General features: G+C 39.0%; 1 protein-coding gene across 1 annotated transcript in view; it reads left to right on the top strand.

Annotated features, from left to right (window-relative positions):
* The first annotated feature begins 1327 nt into the window (after positions 1-1327).
* Positions 1328-24821, top strand: part of wbp1l (WW domain binding protein 1 like) — a 60331-nt gene continuing 36837 nt past the window's right edge. Inside the window, exon 1 of the mRNA XM_003218480.4 lies at positions 1328-1481. Within this exon, the coding sequence (XP_003218528.2) occupies positions 1395-1481 (87 nt within the window). The 5' untranslated portion in view covers positions 1328-1394. The remainder of the gene's footprint in view (positions 1482-24821) is intronic.

The following is a 24821-nucleotide window of genomic DNA, read 5'->3' as shown; positions in this document are numbered from 1 at the left end:
TGTAGATTTATATAATCCAGTTCAAAGCATTGAACAGTGTAGATCTACCCTCAAATGAAGGGCCCTTCCATACAGCCATAAAACCCAGAATATCAAGGCAGAAAATCCCAAAATATCTGATCTGAACTGGGGCCCTTTCCACACAGCTGTATAAAATCCCATATTATTTGCTTTGAACGGGATTATATGGCAGTGTGGATTTATGTGCCTTGATATTCTGGGTTATATGGCTGTGTGGAAGAGCCCTGGGTTATCTGAGTCCACACTGCCATAGATTCCAGTTCAAAGCAGATAATGTGGGATTTTATTAAGATGTGTGGAAGGGACCCCAGAATATTATTGCAGATAATCCACAATATCTGCTTTGAACTGGATTATCAGAGTCCGCACTGGCATATAATCCAGTTCAATGCGGATTTTATACTGCTGTGTAGAAGGGGCTGAAGTATGCTGGGAGGAAAAGGAAGGAGGAAGTGGAACAAGTAGTAGGAAAAGCCACTTAGAACAAAACAGAGGGCCCTTCCAAACAGCCATATAACCCAGAATATTAGGGGAAAAATCCCATAATATCTGCTTTGGTTATGTGGCAGTGTGGACTCAGATAACCCAGTTCAAAACAGCTATTGTGGATTTTCTGCCTTGATATTCTGGATTATATGGCTGTGTGGAAGGGCCCTGAGTCCACACTGCCTTATACAGTAGAGTCTCACTTATCCAATGTTCAGGATTATCCAACGCATTTTTGTAGCCAATGTTTTCAATATATCATGATATTTTGGTGCTAAATTCATAAATACAGTAATTACTACATAGCATTACTGTGTATTGAACTACTTTTTCTGTCAAATTTGTTGTATAACATGTTTTGGTGCTTAATTTGTATAATCACAACCTAATTTAATGTTTAATAGGCTTTTCCTTAATCTCTCCTTATTATCCAACATATTCGCTTATCCAACGTTCTGCCGGCCCGTTTACGTTGGATGAGACTCTACTGTATTCCATTTCACAGCAGATAATGTAGGATTTCATTCAGCTATGTGGGAGCAGAGTTGTTGTTCCTCTTGTCAGTGCCCTGTCTCTTTAACAGCCTTGAATGACGTCAGCGGCATGCCTTTCTCTCACTCCTCGCACACTTCCGCCACACTCAAGACGGCCGTCTCCGAGAGCCTTTCCTCACCGCCGCTCCAGAAGGCGGGAAGTGGTCCCAAATCCTCCAATCCTGACGCCCTAGTTTGAAGAGCAGAGGTGAGATCCAATGACCGTGCGGAAGCCCCCTATGCTGGCCAATGGCAAGCACAGGGAAGGTGGGCCAACCCAAGCGGGGTGCTCCAGTCCCGGGCCGGAGCCGCAGTCGCCGGGCGAGGCGAGCTGGGGAGCGGGGGGTGGGGGGGATGGAGCGGAGGCTGCTCCGTGCCATGGCGCTGCTCCTCTTCCAGGCCTTGCCCGAGGGGCAGCCGGCCAGCGTGGAGCCCGCGAAGGTAGGCAAGGGAGGCCGGGGCTCATAGAGGAAGGCCAGCATGGCCTCGAGCTGGGACTCAGATCTAGAGGTTGGGGTTCAGCTGTGAGGGAAGGCCTTGAATGGGATGAGGGGGCTTTGCCTGTTGTTGTTGTTGTCGTTGTGGCCAAGCATATTATCCTGGCTTTACGCATTTGGTTAAGGTTTTCATATTCATGTTGGGAGCTCATCCTGACTATTTTGTTATGGGGCCATCGTGTTATGGTCCCCATGGAAGCCAAGGCTCTTCCCATTTGGGAAAAAGGCTCCATTGAATATTATGATTTGTATTTATATGCTGCCTTTTCACTGCTAAAAGAGACTCAAAGTGACAAACAATACCAAAACAATGTATTGCAACACTTAAAATCTCAAGCATATAGACTTTCATGACTTTCAAGGCTTTCATGACTGGAATCACTGAGTTGCTGTGAGTTTTCCGGGCAGTATGGCCATATTCCACAAGCATTCTCTCCTGATGTTTCACCTCCATCTATGGCAGGGATCCTCAGAGGTTGTGATGTCTGCTGGAAACTAGGCAAGGGTGGGAGAAAGGGTGGGAAAAGAACTCTTTGTCTGTTGGAGGCAAGTGTGCATGTTGCAACTGGCCACCTTGATTAGCATTGAATAGCCTCGCAGCTTCAAAGCATGGCTGCTTCCTGCCTGAGGGGATCCTTTGTTGGGAGGTGATTAGCTGGCCTTGATTGTTTCTTGTCTGGAATTCCCATTTATAAGTGTTCTTTATTTACTGTGGACAATTTCAGCAAGCATGTGGACAATTTCAACAGAAAGGAGAAAACCATGAAAACGAACAAAATCTGGCAACCAATATTTAAAAACTCTAAAATCAGGACAGTAAATAAAGAACAACACTCTGAAAATGGGAATTTCAGACAAGAAACAATCAGGGCCAGCTAATAATTTCCCAACAAAAGATTCCCTCAGGCAGGAAGCAGCCAAGCTTTGAAGTGGCAAGGCTGTTCAATGCTAATCAAGGTGATCAGTTGCAACATTCACACTTACTTCCAACAGGCAAGAGCTCTTTCTCCCACCCTGGACATTCCACAGATATATAAACCCCATTTGCCTAGTTTCTGATGGTCCTCACAATCTCTAAGGATGCCTGCCATAGATGTGGGTGTAACGTCAGGAGAGAATTCTTCTGTAACATAGCCATACAGCCTGGACAACTCACAGCAATCCAGTGCTTCTGGCCATGAAATCCTTAAACAACACAATACTAAAACAATGTAATGTACCACTTAAAATCTCAAGCATATGAACCAGGCATGAGCAAACTTCGGCCCTCCAGGTGTTTTGGACTTCAACTCCAGGTGTTTCAAACTTCAACTCCCACAATTCCTAACAGTAGGCTGTTGGGAATTGTGGGGGCTGACGTCCAAAACACCTGTTTGGCTTCCTCAGGAGGCAGGTGAAAGGCAGGTTTGAGTGAAGGCAGCTTGACAAATAATGGCTTCCATGTAAATCATGGGAGGTCGGAAACCCATCAAAGGAAAAGAAGCATCCAGAGTCAAAGGGTTTTCTCCTTTCTTGACTTCATATAGCAGAGCTTTCCAAACATTTCATGTTAGTGACACGCTTTTTAGACAATGTGTCATTTCACAACACGGTAATTCAGTTTCACTAGCAAACCAGAGGTTAAATCAACCCCTTATAAGAGATACAGACACATACATAAATTGTAATAGCAAAATGTATGTGGAAACATATCTCATGAACATCTTTTTAATTTTTTTTAAACGCATGATTTATTGCTCATTTCACAAAAACTTGGAGGTTCTTGTTATGTTTGCGCAACACACTTACATATAGTGGCCAACACATTAACATGTGAAACACAAAGCAGCCAGGCTTTGAATCTGCAAGTCCATTAAATGCTAATCAAGGTGATCGGTTGCAACATTCTTACTTGTCTCAGACAAGAGTTCTTTCTCCCACCCTGGACCTTCCACAGATATATAAACCCCACTTTCCTAATTTCCAACAGACCTCACAACCTCTGAGGATGTCTGCTATAGATGTGGGTGAAACATCAGGAGAGAATGCTTGTGGAACATTGCCATACAACCTAGAAAACTCACAGCAACCCAATGACACACAGTTTGCAAAGCTCTGTCCTATATGTTGATCCTTCACAAGTAATAGAAAAATTGAATTTCTTATTATCATACCCTTCACTCCCCAGAGTGAGGCAGTTCTACCCTTCAGTGTGTGATTTCATTGTTCTGATGAAAATCCTGAATAGGTTTATTATTGTTGCATGCTGTCAAGGGTCTTGTAGAATAAATGCATGTTGACACCACTTTAATGGTCATGCTGCAATGATACGGAATCATGGGAGTTGTAGTTTTACAAGATGGTAGCCTTCTCTGCTAAAGAGTGCTGGCGCCTCTCTAAACTACAATTCCCATGATTCTATAGCATTGAGACTTGGTATCTAAAGTGGTGTTGAATTCCAATGATAATTACAATAATTCCATAGTACAGTATAAGATACACCAACTTGTGATGATCCTAAAATGAACCTGCCCTGGGGTTTTCTTGACAAGATTTGTTCAGAGAGGGATTATAGAATCATAGAGTTGGAAGAGACCTCATGGGCCATCTAGTCCAATCCCTGCCAAGAAACAGGAAAATAGCATTCAAAGCACTCCCTGACAGATCCATCCTCTGCTTAAAAGCCTCCAAAAAAGGAGGCTCCACCACACTTTGGGGCAGAGAGTTCCACTGCTGAATAGCTCTCAAAGTGAAGAAGTTCTTAATGTTCAGGTGGAATCTCCTTTCCTGTAGTTTGAAGCCATTGTTCTGCATCCCAGTCCCCATGGCAGCAGAAAACAAGCTTGTGCCCTCCTTATATTATATTTGCTTCCCTTTGAGGTTGAGAGAGTGAGACTTGACCAAAGCCCTCCAATAGTTTTCCATCACTGAGCAAGGATTCGAACCGTAGTCTCTGGTCATCTCAATGCTCTAATCTACATCATGCTGACTCTCCTATCGACTGTACACTTCCCCTATATTTCCTGTCTTTTTCACTTTCACTTTATACTTTTTAAGTGAATGTGAATGTAGTCATATATTCAGTTTTCCACACATTTTCCACATGAGATGAAATACCAGTACACACAACACTTCTCTAACTTCAGTTATAAAGGACACAAGGTATTATGAGGTTAAAAAATTATACTTGGTTGTTCTATGATGCCTGACAGTAAGAGTTCAGTCCTTATCCAAATGCTGCTGCTGTGAATTTTAAAAGGTGTGAGTGTGTGCCTTTAAGTCACCTGTGGACCTATGGCAGCCCCATGAATTTCATAGTTTTTTTAAGGCAAGGAATACTCAAGCAGTTCCTTCTCAAAACAAAGCCTACAGTTCCTGGTGTACAAGTACTATTTAGGCCGTTCATAATGGAAACTTTCTACTGAAAAGCTGCTCAGACTACAAAGAATGAAAAAATATGAACTTCTAAGTCCAGAAAAGTTGAGACACTGGTAAAAAAAAGATATCTCTTACTAACGCTGTGAAGCTTCCATAGTGACGAGTTCATCAGGTGTATGAGGTGGTGTGTAAGCCAAATGGGATGGTCTCTTTGTGAATGAATGAATGTGGCTTTGATGTTGCAAATGGAAATCTACAGACACCAGAGGGAGAACACTGTGTTCTCTCAAGGCATTTTATCTCTTGGCCTTAAGGTCACTGTGCTTAAATTAAAAATGATACATGAAGCTTCAGAATGAGTGTCAACCTTGATCATTGTGTAATCTCATTAGCTATAACAGCAATGACACACCATTGTTTAATATTTGTGCCTTTGTGTTTTACTAAATGCAACCTGCACCTTGTATCCTTACTTTAAGAATATGTTCCTTGTTGAAGTCAGCTCTGTTGCCATTTCCTTTCATGTACAAAAAGCTAATATATCTGAGCAAGATTGGATTCTTATAGAATAGTTTGAGGCCTCAGACCTGATTGTAACCATATTTATGGAGTACAGTTGGCTCTTCGCATTTGCAGGTTTGACTTTTGTGGATTTTATTATTCATGGATATAATTCAAATGTTCTCTCTAGGAATGTCCAGGTCCTCCAGTGGTATCCTTTGTAAACTGTTAGCAATTCCTAGTAAGAATATGTCTTTAGGAATCTTCCAATGTGATTCTGTGGTCAGCATCCAGTGGAAGTTGACCATAGAGCCGTTAATTTATCCTGCTTATGATTGTTGGTTAAGTATTATGTCCTGTCTTTTTGCTTCTGTTTATGTATGTGTTAGGATTTAATTTTGTTGTAAGCTGCTCCAAATCCTTTTAGAGAGGGGCGGGATATAAAGTTTTTTATTGTTGTTGTTATTATTATTATTATCTATAAATTTCTAGGAATATGTTCATTCAATGAAAAAGGTATCAGCTTTTTTCTTTCAATTTTTTTTCTTTCCTGTGCCCATAACCTCTGCAAATGTAAAGGGCCAAGTGTCTAAAATTATTGACTGCTGGAGTTACAGTATTTACAATATATACTGCTCTGATTCTACTTTAACTGGTATGGCTCCATCCATTATAATCCTGGGATTTGCAATTGGGGAGAGGCACTTAGTGTGCCTAGCTCAAAGGTGTCAACTTGAGGCCCTCTTATTCCCAGAAGCCCTAGGCAGCTTGTCCAATGGCATGGAATTTGGGAGCTGAAGTCCAAAAGACTTGGAAAGCCACAAGTCTGACAACTCTGGCTTAGCCAGAGAGGTAATCAAACTACAAATCCCAAAAGGCCATTGAATGAAACCATGACAGTTCAAAATGGAATCATAGTACTATACAGTCAGCCCCTGAGTTCCAAACATCCAACTTACCAATGACTTACAGTTAAGAACAGAGATGAGACAACGGGAAGTGAGAGAAATCTACCCCTAGGAAGGGACATTCACTCTGGAAAAGAGGTATAAAGGGAAAAAGATGTTTCCATGAAGCTTTATCACTAATCCTTGTTTACACAACAAGCCAAATTTTTCAAAATCCAATAATCAGGGGGTCAGAAAGTGAGGTGAAATCTTCTGAACAGGGGCACAGACAGCAAAACAAACACCACAGTGATGTTAACCCTTCCCTATGCTATTCAAAGTGCTCTCTCCCTCTCTTCTCTCTGCCTCTCTCTCTCACTCTGTAGATAGATAGATAGATAGATAGATAGATAGATAGATAGATAGATAGATAGACTGTAGTTAAACTTAAAAAATGTACCTGTTCTGACTTACAAACAAATTCAACTTAAGAAGAAATCTACAGAACCTATCTTGTTCATAACCTGGGGACTGCCTTTAATTATGTCGTGTGGAAGGACCCCTATATGAAAATTAATAGAAATGCTGTCTTTCTTGAAGATTTACAATCTAGAGCTGTACTCAAGAAATTGGTAATTCTGACACTAAAGCATTATATTTTTTATTTGACTTAGGCTACAGAAGGATGTGTCAACGGCTGAGGGTTTTTTTTTGGGGGGGGGGGGGTGGAATCAAATGCCAGTAATGCAGGTCTGAACAATTGTATTGAAGGCTACCAGGCCATCGTCCCCCATTCCCCATGGGGTACTTCCCCCACAGCAAGCCCAATACCCCTGCTTTCTTCAGCAGCTGCCATAATGGCAACAGGAAGTGGTGTTGCTTTGCGTGATTGGTGGGGCCTTTAAGGCCACAAAATGAAGTTCATGCAACCTGTAGGTCTCAGCCTGCTATTATAAATGCAGGTCCACATTTTAACAATGGGAAATAGAACTAGAATATTCCCAGATGAAAAAAAAATCACAAACTGTAGCAAAAAGTTCACATAAGGGCTTGGCCAGGTTTTGTCCTTTTGATATGAACTTTGGAGTCAAGACTGAACATTAAGTTAGGAGTAGTGTGTAGGATGTGGAAAGTTGAAAGTTGGGGCAGGTTTTCTAAACAATAGGATATCAGAAAGGGTTGCCAGTGAGATAGGTTGGGAAGGAAGGGTATGTGGGAGAGACAGAAGGAAAGATACATTAAAAAAAAAAAGCTCTGGAAAAGTAGAGGAAGAAAGGAGACTTTGTATGCTGTTATTGGGTGTGGAAGAGGTCCTGCAAACGACTTGGTCATACTACACACACAACTACATTCTATATGCTGAAATGAAATAACTGGTTACGTTTTTGGCTGCAAGTCTTTCATGGAACATGCTGCTTGGAGTGTTCTTCATGCAAACTGTGAAATAACTTAATTTGTTTCAGGGTTTATGCTTTGTAATTTTGCTTTGCCATTGTGTTTGAAAACAGTTGTTTGTTTAATGTAAATCTGCTTCCTGATTGAATTATACAGTATGGCTGCAATTTTACATTACTAATGAAGTTATGTATGTGTAACTAAGGGCACATTTACACTGACAATTAAATGCACTGAAGGAAGTGGTTTGCCATGCAGAAATCCTAGAACCAGTTTACAGCCAGCCCCTGCACATTTGCTGGGATTAGGGGTACAGAACCTCCGTGAGAGTGGAAAAACCATGTATAGTCAGTCTGTGAGTTACAAACATCTGACTTACAAAGGACCCATAGTTAAGAACCAGGGTGAGATGACAGGAAGTGAGAGAATTCTCCCCAGAAAGGGAAATTCACTCCTGAAAGAATTATCATGGGGAAAAGATGTCTCCATTGAAGTTTTCTCACCAATCCTTGTTTCCACAACAAGCTAATTTTTTCAAAATCCAATTATCACAGGGACAGAAAGTGATCTGAAATCTGAACAGGGGCATAGACAACTAAACAAACACCCCAGGGATGTTAATCCTTTCCTACACTACCCAGAACTTTTATATATATATATGTTTGTATGTATGTATGTATGTATATTTGGCTGGAGTTACACTTAAAAATATACCTGTTCTGACTTACAAATAAATTCAACTTAAAAAGAAACCTACAGGACCTATCTTGTTTGTAACATGGGGACTATGTGTACAAAAAAAAAAAACCTGAGAGAACACTTTTTACCTGAGAGAACACTTCAGTCAGAATCTCTGAGTCCTCCATCATGATTCTTTTGTTCAACTTCCATCCGAATAGAACCATAGAGTTGGAAGAAACCACAAAAGCCACCTAGTCCAACCCCCTACTAATCAGGAAAAGTACAATCAAAGTACCCCCAATTGATATCCATCCAGCCTCTAAAACGACAGCTTCCACCACACTTTGAGGCAGTGAGTTCCACTGTTGAACAGCTCTTACGGTCACAAAGTTCTTCCTAATGTTCAGGTAGAATCTCATTTCTTGTAATTTGAACCCATAGCTCCACTGAGTCCTAGTTTCCAGGGCAGCAGAAAACAAGCTTGCTCCCTCTTCCTTATGACATCCTTTCAGATATTTAAACATGGATATCATGTCTCCTCTCAACCTTCTCCTTTGCAGGCTAAACATACCCAGCTCTTTAAGATGCTTCTCATAGTGCATGATCTCCAGACCTTGGATCATTTTAGTTGCCCTCCTCTGAACACTTTCCAGCTTGTCAATATCTCTTTTAAATTGTGGTGCCCAGAATGGGACACAGTATTCCAGGTGAGGTCTGATTAAAGCAGAATGGAGGGGCACTATTGCTTCCTTTGATCCAGACACTATACTCCTTTGATGCAGCTCAAAATCCCATTGAGGTTTTAGCTGTTGCTTCACATTGTTGGCTCATGTTCAACTTGTGGTCTACTGAGACTCAAAGGTTGTCAAATAGAAGACCTAGAGATTCCTAGAGAGGTGTTTTCTCTTGGAACTCTCTCAATTTTCCAGTGAATGTTAACTATAGAGTCACACTGGGGAAGCTGGGCTTCTGCGAGAGATCATTTTAATCAAATCCATTAATATCAAACCTGCAGAAATCAAACCTGTAAAAGTGGAGGGCAAACGTATTCCGTGTCACAGCTTTCCTTGCTAGCAGGAGGGAGGGAAGTGGAAACATCACCTGCATTTGTCTTGATTGACAGCAGAATGGATTTTCTTCTGTTGCTGCTGCAGGTACATGGTAAAGTAGGTTTCAGAAGACAAATAGTGCTACAATCACGACTTTGTGGGTACCGTGACTGTGGAACATTAGCTGTGATATAGAATGCCAATTTATGCATAGTCCAGTCTATAAGTAGTCCAGGTGTGTAAAACGTAGCTCCATTTCATGCACACTTTAATAGCAATCAGTGCAATGGGTTGTTGTATGTTTTCTGGGCTGTATGGCCATGTTCCAGAAGTATTCTCTCCTGACGTTTCACCCACATCTATGGCAGGCATCCTCAGAGGTTGTGAGATATGGAGAAACTAAGCAAGGAAGGGTTGTTGTATGTCTTTCGGGAAGCAAGGAAGGTTTATATATCTGTGGAAAGTTCAGGTGAGAGAAGAACTCTTGTCAGTTGGAGGCCAGTGTGAATGCTGTAGCTAATCACATTAATTAGCATTGAATAGCTTCATCTCCTGGCTTCTTCCTGCCTGAGGGCGTCCTTTGTTCAGAGTTGTTAGCTGCCCCGATTGATTCATGTCTGGAACTCCTCTGTTTTCAGAGTGTTGCTTCCTACTTACTGTTCTGATTTTTGAGGTTTTTTAATACTGGTAGCCAGATTTTGTTCATTTCCATGGTTTCCTCCTTTCTGTTGAAGTTGTCCATATGCTTGTGGATTTCAATGGCTTCTCTGTGTAGTCTGACATGATAGTTGTTGGAGTGGCTGAGCATTTCTGTGTTCTCAAATAATATACTGTGTCCAGGTTGTTGTCTACAATTTGTTTTAACAAAAAATATGCAACAGTTGTACAAGTGAGATTTTATATGATGTATATTTACAGATAAGATAGGTAGGATTCAATATGTATGCTTCCAATATCAGTGATGCTTTTAAGACAGTGCTGCGGGAGTTACTTCCAAGTGTAGAAATAATGCAGAGAGAAAGGTGGTCTGTCTATAAGAATGAGTACTGAATATATTGTGAATGAAGGCTTGTGGTGCCTTGGTAGAATGTTTTCAGAAAACATTATAATGTGTTTCTTTGTATAAGAGAGAATGAATAAGATGGGTGGAAATCACATTACAGAAGAATACAATTGCATTATCACATAAAACCAGAATACAAAATAATAAAACAGAAATTTGTGAAAAATATAATATAGAAAACCATACATTAAAATTTAATACTGTATCTTTAAAAGTAATATATAGTTTTGTAATTCAACAATTAAAACAGTACTAAAATACAGTAAAATCATAAAATGTTGAGACTATGATAATATGCATAGACACTACAAATAAACCAATATTAGCAAAAGCCTGCCAAAAAAGGAAAATTATTGCCACATTGTCCTAATGTGGTAGCATTAATATTAACTGTATGTTCACTATGTCCATATGGCATGTTTTGCAGTATTCTTCTAACTACTGTACCTCCAATTCTGAGAATCCATTACTAATCAATCTGTTTAGCCGTGTCTACCCTTTTACGTAAGGCTGTAAACCAACCTAGACAATCCTGTCTTCTTCTGAATACCACTATGTGTTCTTGGTCATGTTCAATCTTGTAAGACAAAGTAGGGTCAAAAAAGGTCAGTCTTGAAATGCCAAGATCCAGCAGGTGGCATTCATACTTTGGACTGAATTCTGTCTGGTCCTAGACAGGATCATTTGTCGAGATCTGTCCTGACGAGCTATTTATAGATGACTATTTCTGCAGAGTAATGAGAGCACCCCCCCCCCCCCAATTTATTTACTCGCTTCAGGTTTACTATTTCTGGGTTAGAGATGCTAACAAATTAGAACAAGTAATATCAACATTGGCCAAATAACAAGTCAGAAAGTTAGAACAGTAGAATAGAACAAATGTCAACATTTTTCCTAAAAAGTGAAGCAAAATAGTTCTCGTGGAAATCATGTTATCGTTTGGGACGTTTTAAGATTACAACTCTTAACATTTCTCACAATTGGCTGGGGCTCCTGGGTATAGCCATTCACCAACATCTGTAGACCCACACAGTTTCAATTCCCAGTCATAGTACTAGTTGATTTTAGAATATTATAGGAAAACAGTTATATAATGGTGAAAGACAGAGATATCAATGATTTTAATTAATTCATTGAGTCTGAGACCATGAGAAAGAGTGGACGGTGAAATAAATTGAATGATTCGTGGGAATTTATCAGTCAAAATAACACCATAAATTTGTAGGAGTTTCATCTCTACCATTTCTGAAATAATTTTAGCTTGGAGTAAAGCTGTTGAAATGTACGCTTAGGAAGATTTATATAAAGGATTCTCATTTAATTCAAATATAGAGCTGCAAAATCAGTTGCACAATTTGCCAGTACAATAGCTGCAGGTCATTCAGATTTCTCATTTTATTTTTCATTCAGAAGTAAAGGCAGCTGCACTGAAAGACCTAACCTGCTTTGAATCAATTTAAAAGTGTTATGGTTATATCAGAGGTCTGATTTAAAAATATATATTAATTGAAGCTACCCATGGTAGGTCCTCTGGAATGAGCTTAGTTTGGGAAAGGGATCTGGTGTGTTTATAGAGGACGTTCTGTGGAATAATGTTGTAGTTCCCATTCTTTGGTCCTCCAGGTGTATTGGACTTCAGCTCCCAGAATTCCTGACAGTTAGCTAAGCTAACTGGAGCTTTTGGGAAACTGAATTCCCAAACACCTGGAGAACCAAAGGTTGGGAACCACTAGAATAAGACATGGCCGTAGAGTCCTATATGCTCCATTTCATAAAGGAATGTGTGTTTAAAGTAGTTAACAATTGGTACTGTACCCCATTAAGATTAAGTCATATATCAACAGATATGAATTCCCTTTGTTAGAGGTTCAAGAAAGATATAGGGTCTTGCTTTTAGATGTTAGTTTTTGCTCTAATGTCCACCAATTCTGGTTATTGGCTTTTAAGGAAATCTCCAAAATTACCATGTTCCTACAAGGCTTGAGGTGGGCATATGTTCCAAGGAGATCAAGTCACTCTTAAAATTAAAGGTCTGACAGGTTTCTTGTGTGCAACCACACTATTGATAGTCAAAAAATGGAAGTGTGGGAGGGATTTCTCGCTATATGAGTGGCTGACAAGCTGTGGCAATTAGTAGTACTTATAGAGAATTTAACTGCACAAGTCAAAAAATAAATAAATGACCAGATAGATGGATTATTTAATGAAACCTGGTGGCCTTTTATTACATATCCAAATGGTAATAATATAAATTTACTATACCCCTGTAACTCACAGTATTGACTTAATGTATTTTATACAATATTCCCAATCTGTCTCCCTTGTTCTTCATGTTCATTTATTTTGTGTTTCTGTTGTTACTTGTTCTGTCAACAGAATGCAATCATAAAGGATTGATAAAGATTAAAAACCTACTCTTTCTAATCTTTTTAGTTTTATCCTACATATCTCACGTTCACCTTGCTAGTAATATGAGTAGCAGACAGTGTTTTCATGTTGTGACAAACTTCAGTTTGGTTTGTTCAAGATGTATGTTGTTAGACTGGGATCTGAAGCAAGGTCTAGATGTTCAAAGTGCAGACCCACTGTCCCTGTTCTTTGTCTTGCTTAAACAACAGCCTAGCAAACTGGAGGTCATTTGGAGTCACAGAGAAATGTGAAAACTGTGCTTCTTCTGAGTAATTCTAGGCTTAGGAAAACTAACACAGAAAAATTGTGTTGGGTTACTTTATCTTGTCTTTCTTTTCCTTGTCACACAGGTTTGGGCAGGCAGGTAGTGTTTGTGTTGATGAAGTGTTTGAGGTTGCATTTTTGAGCGAGCAGAAGTACACAACTGTATATTTAGTGGGCTACAAGGCAGTGCTTCCCAAACTCTGATCTTCCAAGTATTTTGGGCTTCAGCTCCCAGAATACTTGATCATCGACTAAGAGAGCTGAGGCTTTTGCTGAAGTCCAAAATATTTGTAAGTTTAGAGCTTGAATATCATTGGTCTAAGGAACTTAATTTCAGAGATATTCAGGAGTCAGAAGGGGAGACAGTGGAATATAACTAACCCATTGCCGTTTCAGCAGGCAGTTTTAGAAAGTGGTTTTTAAGTATCTGGAAGCAAAAAAGTAGGATATATAGGACAACTCCTTTATACACAAATTCAATACCCATGGTTTTACTTACCCACACTCCAAAAAATATTCCCTCCCGAAAGTGTTTGTGGGTCTTTGTAGGTCTCCCCCCCCCAATGCAGTATACTTCAGGTCCAAGTAAATAAAAAATACAGGCTTGCTGTTATCCATGGTTTCAGATATTGATTTGCCTTGGAATGCATACCCCATAGAGATGAAGGTCATACTGTATTCACTTTTGATAAAAATCATAGAGAATAATGAGTTATTTCTAAAGCTGTAGGACATTGCCATTCTGCTTAAAGAAGGACTCTGACACAATTTATCTGAATGCTCTATGAGAAAGGTGAAACAAAGTCTAAATATGACATCTTGCTTACACGTGAGAGAAGCTTGGAATAGAAAGCACCTTGCCGGAGCTTTTAAATATTTGCAGAACATTCCTAGTGGCTATTTTGCGTATACTTAGTGGTTCTTAGTGTTGGATTCAGTTTTGGACAGTGCAGCTGAAACAGGTGGTTTTTTAGAAGAGAAGAATAGTGTGAGACAAAAGATTAATTTGTGAGAAGATTAAAAGGATTAGAAATATCTAATTCCTATAAACATCAAATAAATAAATTATTCTGATTTAGTGTGATAATATTCTTCAGCTTATATTAATTTACATTTCAACAAAAAGCAATCTGAGTCTTCCATTTTTTGTAGCTATGAAAATTCTAATCATATTAATTTAGACGACTGCCAGTGTTTTCCCAAGAGAGTGTTGGCATCTGTTCTGGCTGCTGAAAATTCTTCATCAGGGATTCCTGTCCCTTTTAGAAAATCCAAGTGCTCAATGTTCTTTGGCAGGAAGCCATAGCAATTTAAACATCTTTAAAACTAGATTTATTTTGTATGATGTCCTGTCCAAGTACACTTTTTTAAAAGGCTGATTTTTGCCTGCTGAGAGAACTTTTACATATCTGGAATGTTCCCCAGGGACACAGCACTGTACTGTAAACAAAAATAAACATCCCGCTGTGCTTTAAAAGTCTAGTTTGTGTGGTCAAACATTGGACAGCATGGGATATGTCTTCCTCACAGTAGTAGTTGAATGTAGAATTGAAATATCTTGCTTCCCTGCAGTTCATGTTTATAACTTGATCTTGAAAAGTAGTCAAAAGGCTAAATTTGATTAGCTTAATTATACTTTCCCTTTTTAAAGGAAGCAGATTCCAGAATTAGAAGTTAATTTAGGCTGTATGCACTTTAATTCCAAGTTACTTCTTTATCTGTTTATGTTGGATTGATAGTCTCAACAAATAGCTTTGATTTGTGTGTTGGATATGTGTAATATGAAATATATACATTTTCATTATGGAGAATATGACTGTATTGTCATTTGAGAACATTACAGTTAGAAAAAAACTAAACAAAAGCAAGTACTGGATTACTGGATATGATTCTGAGTGAACAATTTTCTCTTAAACTGAAACTCTTATGTAGCCTCTTACTAGATTCTCATGTATAAGCAGAAATCTCAAATTCCAGACATTTTCATAGTTTTTACAATAAACTAAGACCTGCTGCTGTTTGGATCCTTAAAAATCCTAGCTCTTTCAGCATCTTATTTTATATGCTCATATATAATTTTTAAATGGTCTCAAATTGACCAGGAAAATCTGGTTCAATTGAAGCATAGGTCAAGGCAGTACCTTTGTCCACTGTGATGCCACTTCTAGCCCTCCTTGAAAATATGACAGTTGATCTTTTGTGGCTTCCCAACCATGGCAGAGAGAACAGTATGGGTGGCCATTTCTTATAAGCTTTTTCAGTACATACTATGTTCTCAGACTCCAGAGCTAATCTAGACTAGGAGACCCTGATTGGTTCCCTCTGCTCCCTTTCTGGAGACTCTGTTGCAGCTTCCTAGCTGCAGTGGAAATAGATCAGAGGAGGTGGGTGCTTCTATTTTCATTGGTCTTTAGTCTGGTGTCGCCACTATTGTTCCTACTTACACCCAGTGGACTCATTCCTGGAGTGTGGTGGGCCGCATAGTTCCTATTCCTTTTGGTGAGTGAATGAGAAGGTGGCACATTTTGAATTCATCTATCACATGATCAATTTAATTCTAAGGGAATCTAACAACTTTCCCATAACTCTTCCTCACTCAGCTCCCAAATATCGGAATCTTCCCAAACTGTTCTTATCTCTTTCTCTCTGCCCATTTCCTGATCACATATTTATATCTATCAGTTCCCCTTCTTTCTCTGACAGTTAAATAGTTAAACTAATTCATTTAAATAGTCAAACCAATTCATCTATCAAAGATCTAATCATTTCTTGTGTACTGAAGTAATGTGGGTCTGTTTTTTTTCCTAGAATATGAATCTCTGTTAAAACAGCAAATGGCCACTGATTTAATAATAATATTTAGAATCATAGAGTTGGAAAAAACCACATGGTCCATCTAGTCCAACCCCCTGCCTTGTAGGAAAAGCACAATCAAAATACCCCTGACAGATGGCCATCTAGCCTCTGTTTAAAAACTTCCAAGAAAGGAGGTTCCACCACACTCTGAGGCAGAGAGCTCCACTGCCGAATAACTCTTACAGTCAGGAAGTTCTTCCTAATGTACAGATGAAATATCCTTTCTGTTAATTTGAACCCATTGCTCCAAGACCCTAGTTTCCAGGGCAGCAGAAAACAACCCTACTCCCTCTTCCTTATGACACCCTTTCACATATTTACGCTATTATGTCTCCTTTCACATATTATGGCTTATATGTCTCCTCTCAGCCTTCTCTTCTGCAGGCAAAACATACCCAGCTCTTTAAGGCACTACTCATAGGGCATGGTCTCCAGATCTCTGATCATTTTCGTTCCGCTCCTCTGGACACTTTCCAGCTTGTTAATATCTCTTTTAAACTGTGGTGCCCGGAATTGGACACAGTATTCCAGGCGAGGTCTAACCAAAGCCAAATAGAGAAGCACTATGACTTTCTTTGATCTAGACCAGAGGTTCTCAACCTGGGGTCCTCAGATGTTTTTGGCCTACAGCTCCCAGAAATCCCAGCCAGTTTACCAGCTGTTAGGATTTCTGGGAGTTGAAGACCAAAAATATCTGGAGACCCCAGGTAGAGAACCACTAATCTAGACAGTATACCTCTTTTGATGCGGCCCAAAATCCCATTGGCTTTTTTAGCTGCTACATCACACTGTTGGTTCATGTTCATCTTGTTGTCCACGAAGACTCCAAGATCTTTATCACATGAACTGTTGTAGAGCCAGGCATCACCCATTCTGTATCTTTGCATTTAATTTTTTCTGCCTAAGAATAGTATCTTACATTTGTCCTTGTTGAAATTCATTTTGTTAATTTTGGTCCAGCTCTAATATTTTAACATCCTTTTGAATTCTGATCCTGTCATCTGGAGTATTAGCTATCCCTCCCAATTTGGTGTCATATGCATACGCATGCCCTCTAAACCTTCACCCAAGTCACGTTGAACAGTACTAGGCCCAGGACCGAAGCCTGTGGCAGTCCACTAGTCACTTCTTTCCAGGATGAAGAGGAACTATTGGTGAGTACTCTTGGGTTCGGTTGCTTAACCAATTACAGATCCACCTAATTTGCCAAGTACTTCCTTTATTTTTTAAATCTAGACATGGTTCCTTTGAAGAAAAAAGGCAGATGGAACTGCAGTATGTGTTTCTCACTATTTTCTAGTTATGTGGAGAATCTGTCATGAAATTGTAAACATGGACGTGGAGTTCTCATCTACCAGTCTCAAATAACATCAACTCCTCATGGAAAATTCTGCTGTACTCGGTCTTGCTATTCATGCCACCTTCCTGGCAGAACTGATGTTGTGAAATGAAGTAAGGGATACATCTAAATTCTAAAGGTAACAAGTTGGTTTCACATCTTGAATGTATTACTTGTTAGCTGTGGATTAGATGCACCGAATGAAGCTGTTTATCGCTATAATCTGGCAGAACAGCTGGAGAATCATCCACACAGAGATGGGAGACATATTACTTATATGCTGTTTCTACTCTGCTTGATGTAAAAAAAAAAAGGGGGGGGGCACCTGTTTATGAGATCAACTTTCATTCATGAAATGAAATCTGTTCAGTAAATGATGCCCTAATCCCACCCAAAAATTGAGTGTAAAGCTGTTGCTATAAAGCAAAAATATATTTTTGGCCCTATGTTCCTAAAAGGAAGAACATGTGGACTGCAGATCTAGCACAAATCTTGGACCCCTTGATACTACTACTTGTCCTTCCATTTCCACATAAAGAAACACTGCATCATAATTCTACTATCCATCTCATTCCCTCTGTAGTGAATCATTATTAACAAAAAGTTGCAATAAAGCAAAAATTTTGATAGTACCAACAATTGGTGTAGTTGTGTGCAGTGTTACATGGTCTCTTATCATCTTGTACAGTTGATTCCTCCCCATCTATGTGAGCCTTTTGTCAAAATGTTGAGTGGTGTGTTCAACAAAGTTAATGACATCTGTGCCACATATTGTGCTACCCCACTAGTCAACTTCCTCCTCTGGGAGATTCAAAGCCATGCTTCTAATATTTTTAAGCAATGATAGCTACATTAAGCAATGACAGCCCACAATATCAGAGAATGGGGAAAAGCTCTTATCTTTAAATAATAATAATAATAATAATAATAAAAACTTTATGTATATTCCGCCCTATCTCCCTGAGAGGACTTAGGGTGTAAATTTAGCAAGGTGCAAGTAAGTGAATGTCCTCTTGCTTTCCAGGTTTGTGATGATGTATAGTCCTATACTCATGAGTGATCCAAGTTGTGGATACAGCATCACAGCTTTAACTCTGGCCCTAAACCAGACAGATATTTTTCCCTTTATGAGGGATGAAAATCACAAAGAGGTCCACTATTGTGTTTATGTGTATGTATCAACATATGGAGCAAGTAATATTTGCCAGTTCCTTCCTCTAAAATATAACTTAATGCATCTAGTATTGGAGTCAAATTCAAACATATGTCTATGTTTTGAATGAGTTGGCAGAGTTTATCTCCGGGCCATTTTCCATACTTAGAATTCCAACTGTAATATTTTATTTTCAACCAACCCTTAAAGAATGAATTAACTCTTTGAAGACATAAGACTTAACTATAGAGTAGAGCTATAACAATAAGCAAAACATATAGTGAACGGGAACATAGCGTTTTAGTTTGCTATACAGAGAACCTATGTCTCCCAAGGAGTTCTGAATGGCTCTTTGAGGATATTACACCAATTCACATAAGACATTGTGTTGGTAGATCTTTGATGAAAGCAGTTGTAGTCTTCCTGATCTAGCTTTTGTAATAATAGGAAAGATACATGTATGCATGGCCCTGACCTTCAAAAGAACATTTTGCTAGTGGTAATAATGATGGCATTTTATGCATTTATCTAAAGGCTTAATCACCCAGCAGAGGATCAAAGGGAGTTAATGTTCTCTCTGAGGACAGTTGGCTGATAAAACTAGTGATCTGGAATGCATCAATACTGTTGGATACAAAATGTTGGAAACCTCCACTCATTTTTATCGCAGAGGGGTTTTTCCCTCTCCTGCAAGATAGTTCAAAGGAATTTTGCTGAAATTTCTTTTGTAACACTTGGCCCTCTATATGCTCAAATGTGTGTATTTACCTGGATATATGCAGGCAAGGAAATATATCTGATCAGGAATAATGTTTCTTCTGTTGCATTCTATTCAGTTAGTTTTGCCAGTTCCTTCCTCTGACCTACAGTATAGGTTGCAACACCTGGTATTCACTGGTGTTCTGCCATCCAAATACAGTGTTCCCGCACTACTTCGCGGTTCACTTTTTGCGGATTTGCTGTTTCGCGGTTTTTCAATGAACTCTAAAAGGCTATTATAAATCATAAAAAATTACAATTTACAGCCTAAGGAAGGGAGGAAGGAGAATCCAGAGGGAGAGAAAAGGGGCCTAAGCGGCAACAGAAGGAGAAGGAGGCGATTTATCAACACACAAATTGGTTGGTAAAGACTTAAAATAGTGTATAACTACTAAAATAATGTATAAATAATAAAATAAATATAGTATGTCTACTTCACGGATTTTCACTTATTGTGGGTGGTCAAGGAACCTAACCACCGCGATAAGTGAGGGAACACTGTACTAACCAGGGCTGATTCTCCTTAGCCTACAAGATCAGGCAGGATCTCTTGCCATTATGATATTTCAGTAGACTACTTCTATCATACCTAGGAGATCTTTTTCTGATTCCAAACCTGATGGAGCATTAACTAACAAGTGAATCATTCAGTAACTAGCAAGGAGTAATTTTTAGCACTCTCCCTACAGAAAGGTATGGATTATTTCCACTATTTGTGATTACCGGACCTGTGCCTCGCTTGGAAAATCCAGTTAATTCAAAATACGGCAGCCAGATTGGTTACAAGAACATCCAGGAGTGAACAATATTACGCCCATACTAATAGTCACTCCATGGGTTGCCAGTTAGTTTCCAGGCAAAGTACACGGTGTTGGTTTTGACCTTTAAAGCCTTACCAAGTTTGATTCCAGGTTTCCTACAGGATTGCCTCCTCCTATACAATCTGTCCTTTAGGATACTTAGGTCCTCTGTCGGGGGGGGGGGGGGGGGAGGGTAGTCCAGCCTGCCAGAACTTGACTGGCAACTGTCACCCAAATAACCTTTTCATCTCCTGTCCCAAGACTGTGGAATGGCCTTCAGGAAGTGCTCTGACAGCTAAATGAGCTGTCAGAATTTAAAACACATCTGAAGACCTATGTTTTCCAGCAGGCCTACCCAGTCAGTTTTAATCATGAATTTTAAACTCGCGTCCTGTGTTTTAATCTTTGTTCTGTGTATTTTAATATGTATTTTATAGAAGTACTTTTTAATATTTATATTTAATAGAAATAAATTTTAATATGTATTTGTATTTTATAGAACGTTTATAATGATTATGTGTTTTAACTATGATGTATAACCTGCCTCGGGCCATGAGGAGAGGCGGGTAAGAATTATTATTATTATTATTATTATTAGAGACCAATTTTGACCTTAATGCTGCATCATGATATTTCAAGACCAGTTGCAAGTTTACTATTGACTAGACTGTGGTTAGCTTCTCTTGGCCTAATTTTCAAAATCCTCTTACATATTATCATTTCTGAGAACACTGTCTTTTCCACAGCAGATGACTTTGATGGGAAGGAAGGGAGGGACAACTATTCTACTTTGTTTGTACCCTGGCATGTGGCCCAGGAGATGGAATGCAGCACTTTCCTTGGATGTGGCTAACTGAAACTGCTGATACCAGTGCTGCAGGTGGCAGTTCCCAAGTTACGGACAAATAGATTGTGTAGGTTTGTTTTTAAGTTGAATTTATATGTAAGTTGGAACAGGTACATTTTAAGTGTAACTCCAGTTAAATATATTTATTTTTAGCTTTGGATAGCATAGGGAAGGGTTAACATCCCTGTAGTGTTTGTTTTGCTGTTTGTGCCTCTATTCAGAAGATTTTGCCTCACTTTCTGTCCCTGTGATTATTGGATTTTGAAAAATTCAGCTTGTTCTTAAAGCAAGGATTGGTGATAATGCTTCAGTGGAGACACCTTTTCCCCATGATAACTCTTCCAGGAGTGGATTTGCCTTCCAAAGGGTAGATTTATCTCACTTCTTGTTGTCTCACCCCCATTCTTAACTGTGAGTCATTCGTAAGTTGGATGTTTATAACTCGGGGACTGCCTGTATAGGATAAGACATTTGTAGTGCAAGTTGTCTATAGAGCGATTTAACCATTATTGCCAACTCTTCATATATTAATAAGATTTCTGCCTCTTGTGCTCCAACTTACAACAGAATTTATAAAAAGGTGCTTTACATGTATAGGATTGTTTGGGATCAGAGTGGATAAAATGAATTGGTTACAAGCAGTTTCTCAAACTGTGCTCCTCCAGGTGTTTTGGACTTCAAGTTTTAGAAATCCCAGCCACCTTACCAGCTGTTAGGAATTGTGGGAGCTGATATCCAAAACATCTGGAGGAGCACAGTTTGAGAACCACCGGGTTACAGAAATGAATGTGTTCAAGTTAGAAAACAAAAGAATCCTGGGGCCCCATCTGCACTGACTTTGTGTAGTATGTGTCTGTTTAGCACATTTCCCCAGTCTTGAATGTTCTGCAAACTCCTGTATGTTATTCACTTAACAGATGTGGGTCCATGGACAGTAATAAGTGTGTGTGTGTGTGTGTGTGTGTGTATAATTGCATTTTATGGTCAGTGTACATGAGGCCTACTCCTTGCAAATAACTATGGTTCTAATAGTGAACAGGTGTAAAGGGGGGGCAGTGTTTTTGTGCCTTTGAATAAATGCTGGAATAAATATCTAGAGCAGGGGTCCCCAAACTTTTTAAGCCGAGGGCCGGTCCACAATCCTTCAGACTGTTGAGGGGCCGAATTATCATTTGAAAAAAAAAATACAAATTCCTATGCATACTGCACATGTCTTATTTGTAGTGCAACAAAAACAACAACGAAAGAATACAATATTTAAAAATGAAAACAATTTTAACCAACATCAACCTATTAGGATTTCAATGGAAAGTGTGGGCCTGCTACTGGCCAATGAGATAGTCAAGTTAATTAGGATTGTTGTTGTTGTTGTTGTTGTTGTTGTTGTTGTTGTGTGCCTTCAAGTCATGTCAGACTTTGGCCGAGCCTAAGTCTAAAATTAATTATTTATTTACTGCATTTATTTACTACATTTATATCCCACCTTTCTCACCCTGAAGGGGACTCAGAGCAGCTGTATGTACATACAATATATTACATTATTAGCATAACACAATATTAGCATTATATATTACTATATTGAACTATACCACTATACTGTAATATTATATGTAATATATAACATATAATTAATATTATTATATGGTATTACTATTAGTATTATATTGTATAACATAAGATTATTATCAATATTATATGTATCTACAATATATTATATTATTAAAACTGATATAAAAATATTATATTATAAAACTGAGGGTGGGGGCCAGGTAAATGACCTTGGAGGGCCGCATCCGGCCCCCGGGCCTTAGTTTGGGGACCCCTGATCTAGAGGAAGGAATGTAAGTTGTACCTTTTCTTTTCCCTGAACAAAAAGCTTGTATCTACTTTGTAAGGTGTATCTTATATTTAACAAAGGTGCATAAGTTTTGCTTTGCATCTAGGTTTCCTGTCCTTTCCTTAAAGTGGATTTACAGCCTGGGCAATGTACTTCAAATATTTGTGATCTCTAGAAAAAAGAAATTGCTTACTAAGTGCAAGTAGTGTCATGACGTCATGCACCGGTTTCACACCAGGTTTGTAACTTCTTCAATTCCCCCTTTTTTAAAAAAAAGCTGGCCTGAAATCTCTTTAAAATTGAAAGAGAAGGGGAAAACTTTACAGCCTATGATAAATATGTATTCACAGAGTCCAGCCATGGGAGTGGTAGGCCTTTTAGCCTGACATGTGACAGGAGAGAACAGCTGCTGATTTAAGAGAAGCACAAAAAAGATTACTGAACTTTTAAAGCAGAGGTATAGCAGAGTTAAATTTAGATTACTTTTTTCATATCTCTTGTCCCTTTGGAACTTGATGTGCTCTGTTGCTTACAAGAAGGCAAACAGTATTTGAGAAACAATTTTTCACTGGTATGAAACTTGAGACAAGCACTAAGATTCAGCAGAAAAAGCCATCTTTTGAATAAGCAGCACATTCCTTCCGGACTTCCAAAAGTTGGATTTCATTTCCTGGAAAATGTTTTTTTTTTTGTTTATTTGTTTGTTTTTTTGTGGTTTTCAACTGCAGAATCTCCCAGCTAGTTGGGGGAGTCTGGGAGTTGTAGTCTACATAAATAGGCTTGCAAGCGCTGTCAAAGGACAGACAGGCTTAGATTTGAGGAGACAGGGCTTTAAGATTTAAGGGAGGCAGGAAGGAGTCAGTCTGAGAGAGAGAGAAAACTGACCCTGGTTTTTGGGAAGTGTGAGTGAATCTGCTGGTTACTGTTTTTTAAAAAACTTCCACATTATTGTTTACAAGTTTGTTTGTTTTCCTCCTTCTATGCTTGCTGAACAAAAAACTGATTGTATTCAAGTACAGTAGAGTCTCACTTATCCAACATAAACGGACTGGCAGAAAGTTGGATAAGCGAATATGTTGGATAATAAGGAGGGATTAAAGAAAAGCCTATTACACATGAAATTAGGTTATGATTTTACAAATTAAGCACCAAAACATCATGTTGAACAACAAATTTGGCAGAAAAAGTAGTTCAATACGCGGTAATGCTAGGTAGTAATTACTGTATTTAGGAATTTAGCACCAAAATATCATGATGTATTGAAAACATTGCCTACAAAAATGCGTTGGATAATCCAGAACGTTGGATAAGTGAGACTCTACTGTATTACAATAGCCTGCCAGACTAACTCATTTTGTTTTCTGATTACTTTTGCTTAGTGAAATGTGAGACAGAATGTATCTTAATGTATTTGATATCACTTCCCCAAGGTTAGAGAATTGTTTAATAAGGGCTAGATGGCAATATCATATGGTTAGTCAAAACACTAATTACAGTCAGTCCTCCACATTTGCAGTTTCAACTTTTGCAGATTTGATTACTTGTGGATTTGATTAATATGTCCCCTCTAGTAATCTCTAGATCCTTTGGCACAGCTTTGGCACAGGACTAGGCCCTTTATAAAGTTCATCAATTAAGAGTTCCTCAAGCAGGAGAAAACATGACATAACCCCAAGCCCTGAGTGTTATCTTGTAACACTCAGTTTTAAAAATGAACCAAGCTTAATCAGGGGCACAAATGACTCAGTAAGAATTGACTGTGCATAATGGCTCCAGAAGCTTGCTAGAATGGGATGGTGTTCCAAATAGGAAATCCTTGAAAAAGCCAGCCTCGTGAGCCGGATCTCAAAGGCTCCACTTAGTGGAATTTTATTTCATGTTCTATTCATCTCTGTCTGATATACTTTGATAATCTGGCAGCAAAACATAATCCTGGGATAATTTGTGTTTTTACAGAATTTTTTTCATGTCAGGAGCAACTTGAGAAACTGCAAGTCGCTTCTGGTGTGAGAGAATTGGCCGACTGCAAGGACATTGCCCAGGGGACATCCTAATGTTTTGATGTTTTTACCATCCTTGTGGGAAAC

Source organism: Anolis carolinensis, chromosome 3 (assembly GCF_035594765.1).
Source record: "Anolis carolinensis isolate JA03-04 chromosome 3, rAnoCar3.1.pri, whole genome shotgun sequence".
NCBI classification, from domain to species: Eukaryota; Metazoa; Chordata; class Lepidosauria; order Squamata; family Dactyloidae; genus Anolis; species Anolis carolinensis.
The sequence above is the reverse complement of the archived record's forward strand: the minus strand, read 5'-3'. Positions and strand labels throughout refer to the sequence as shown.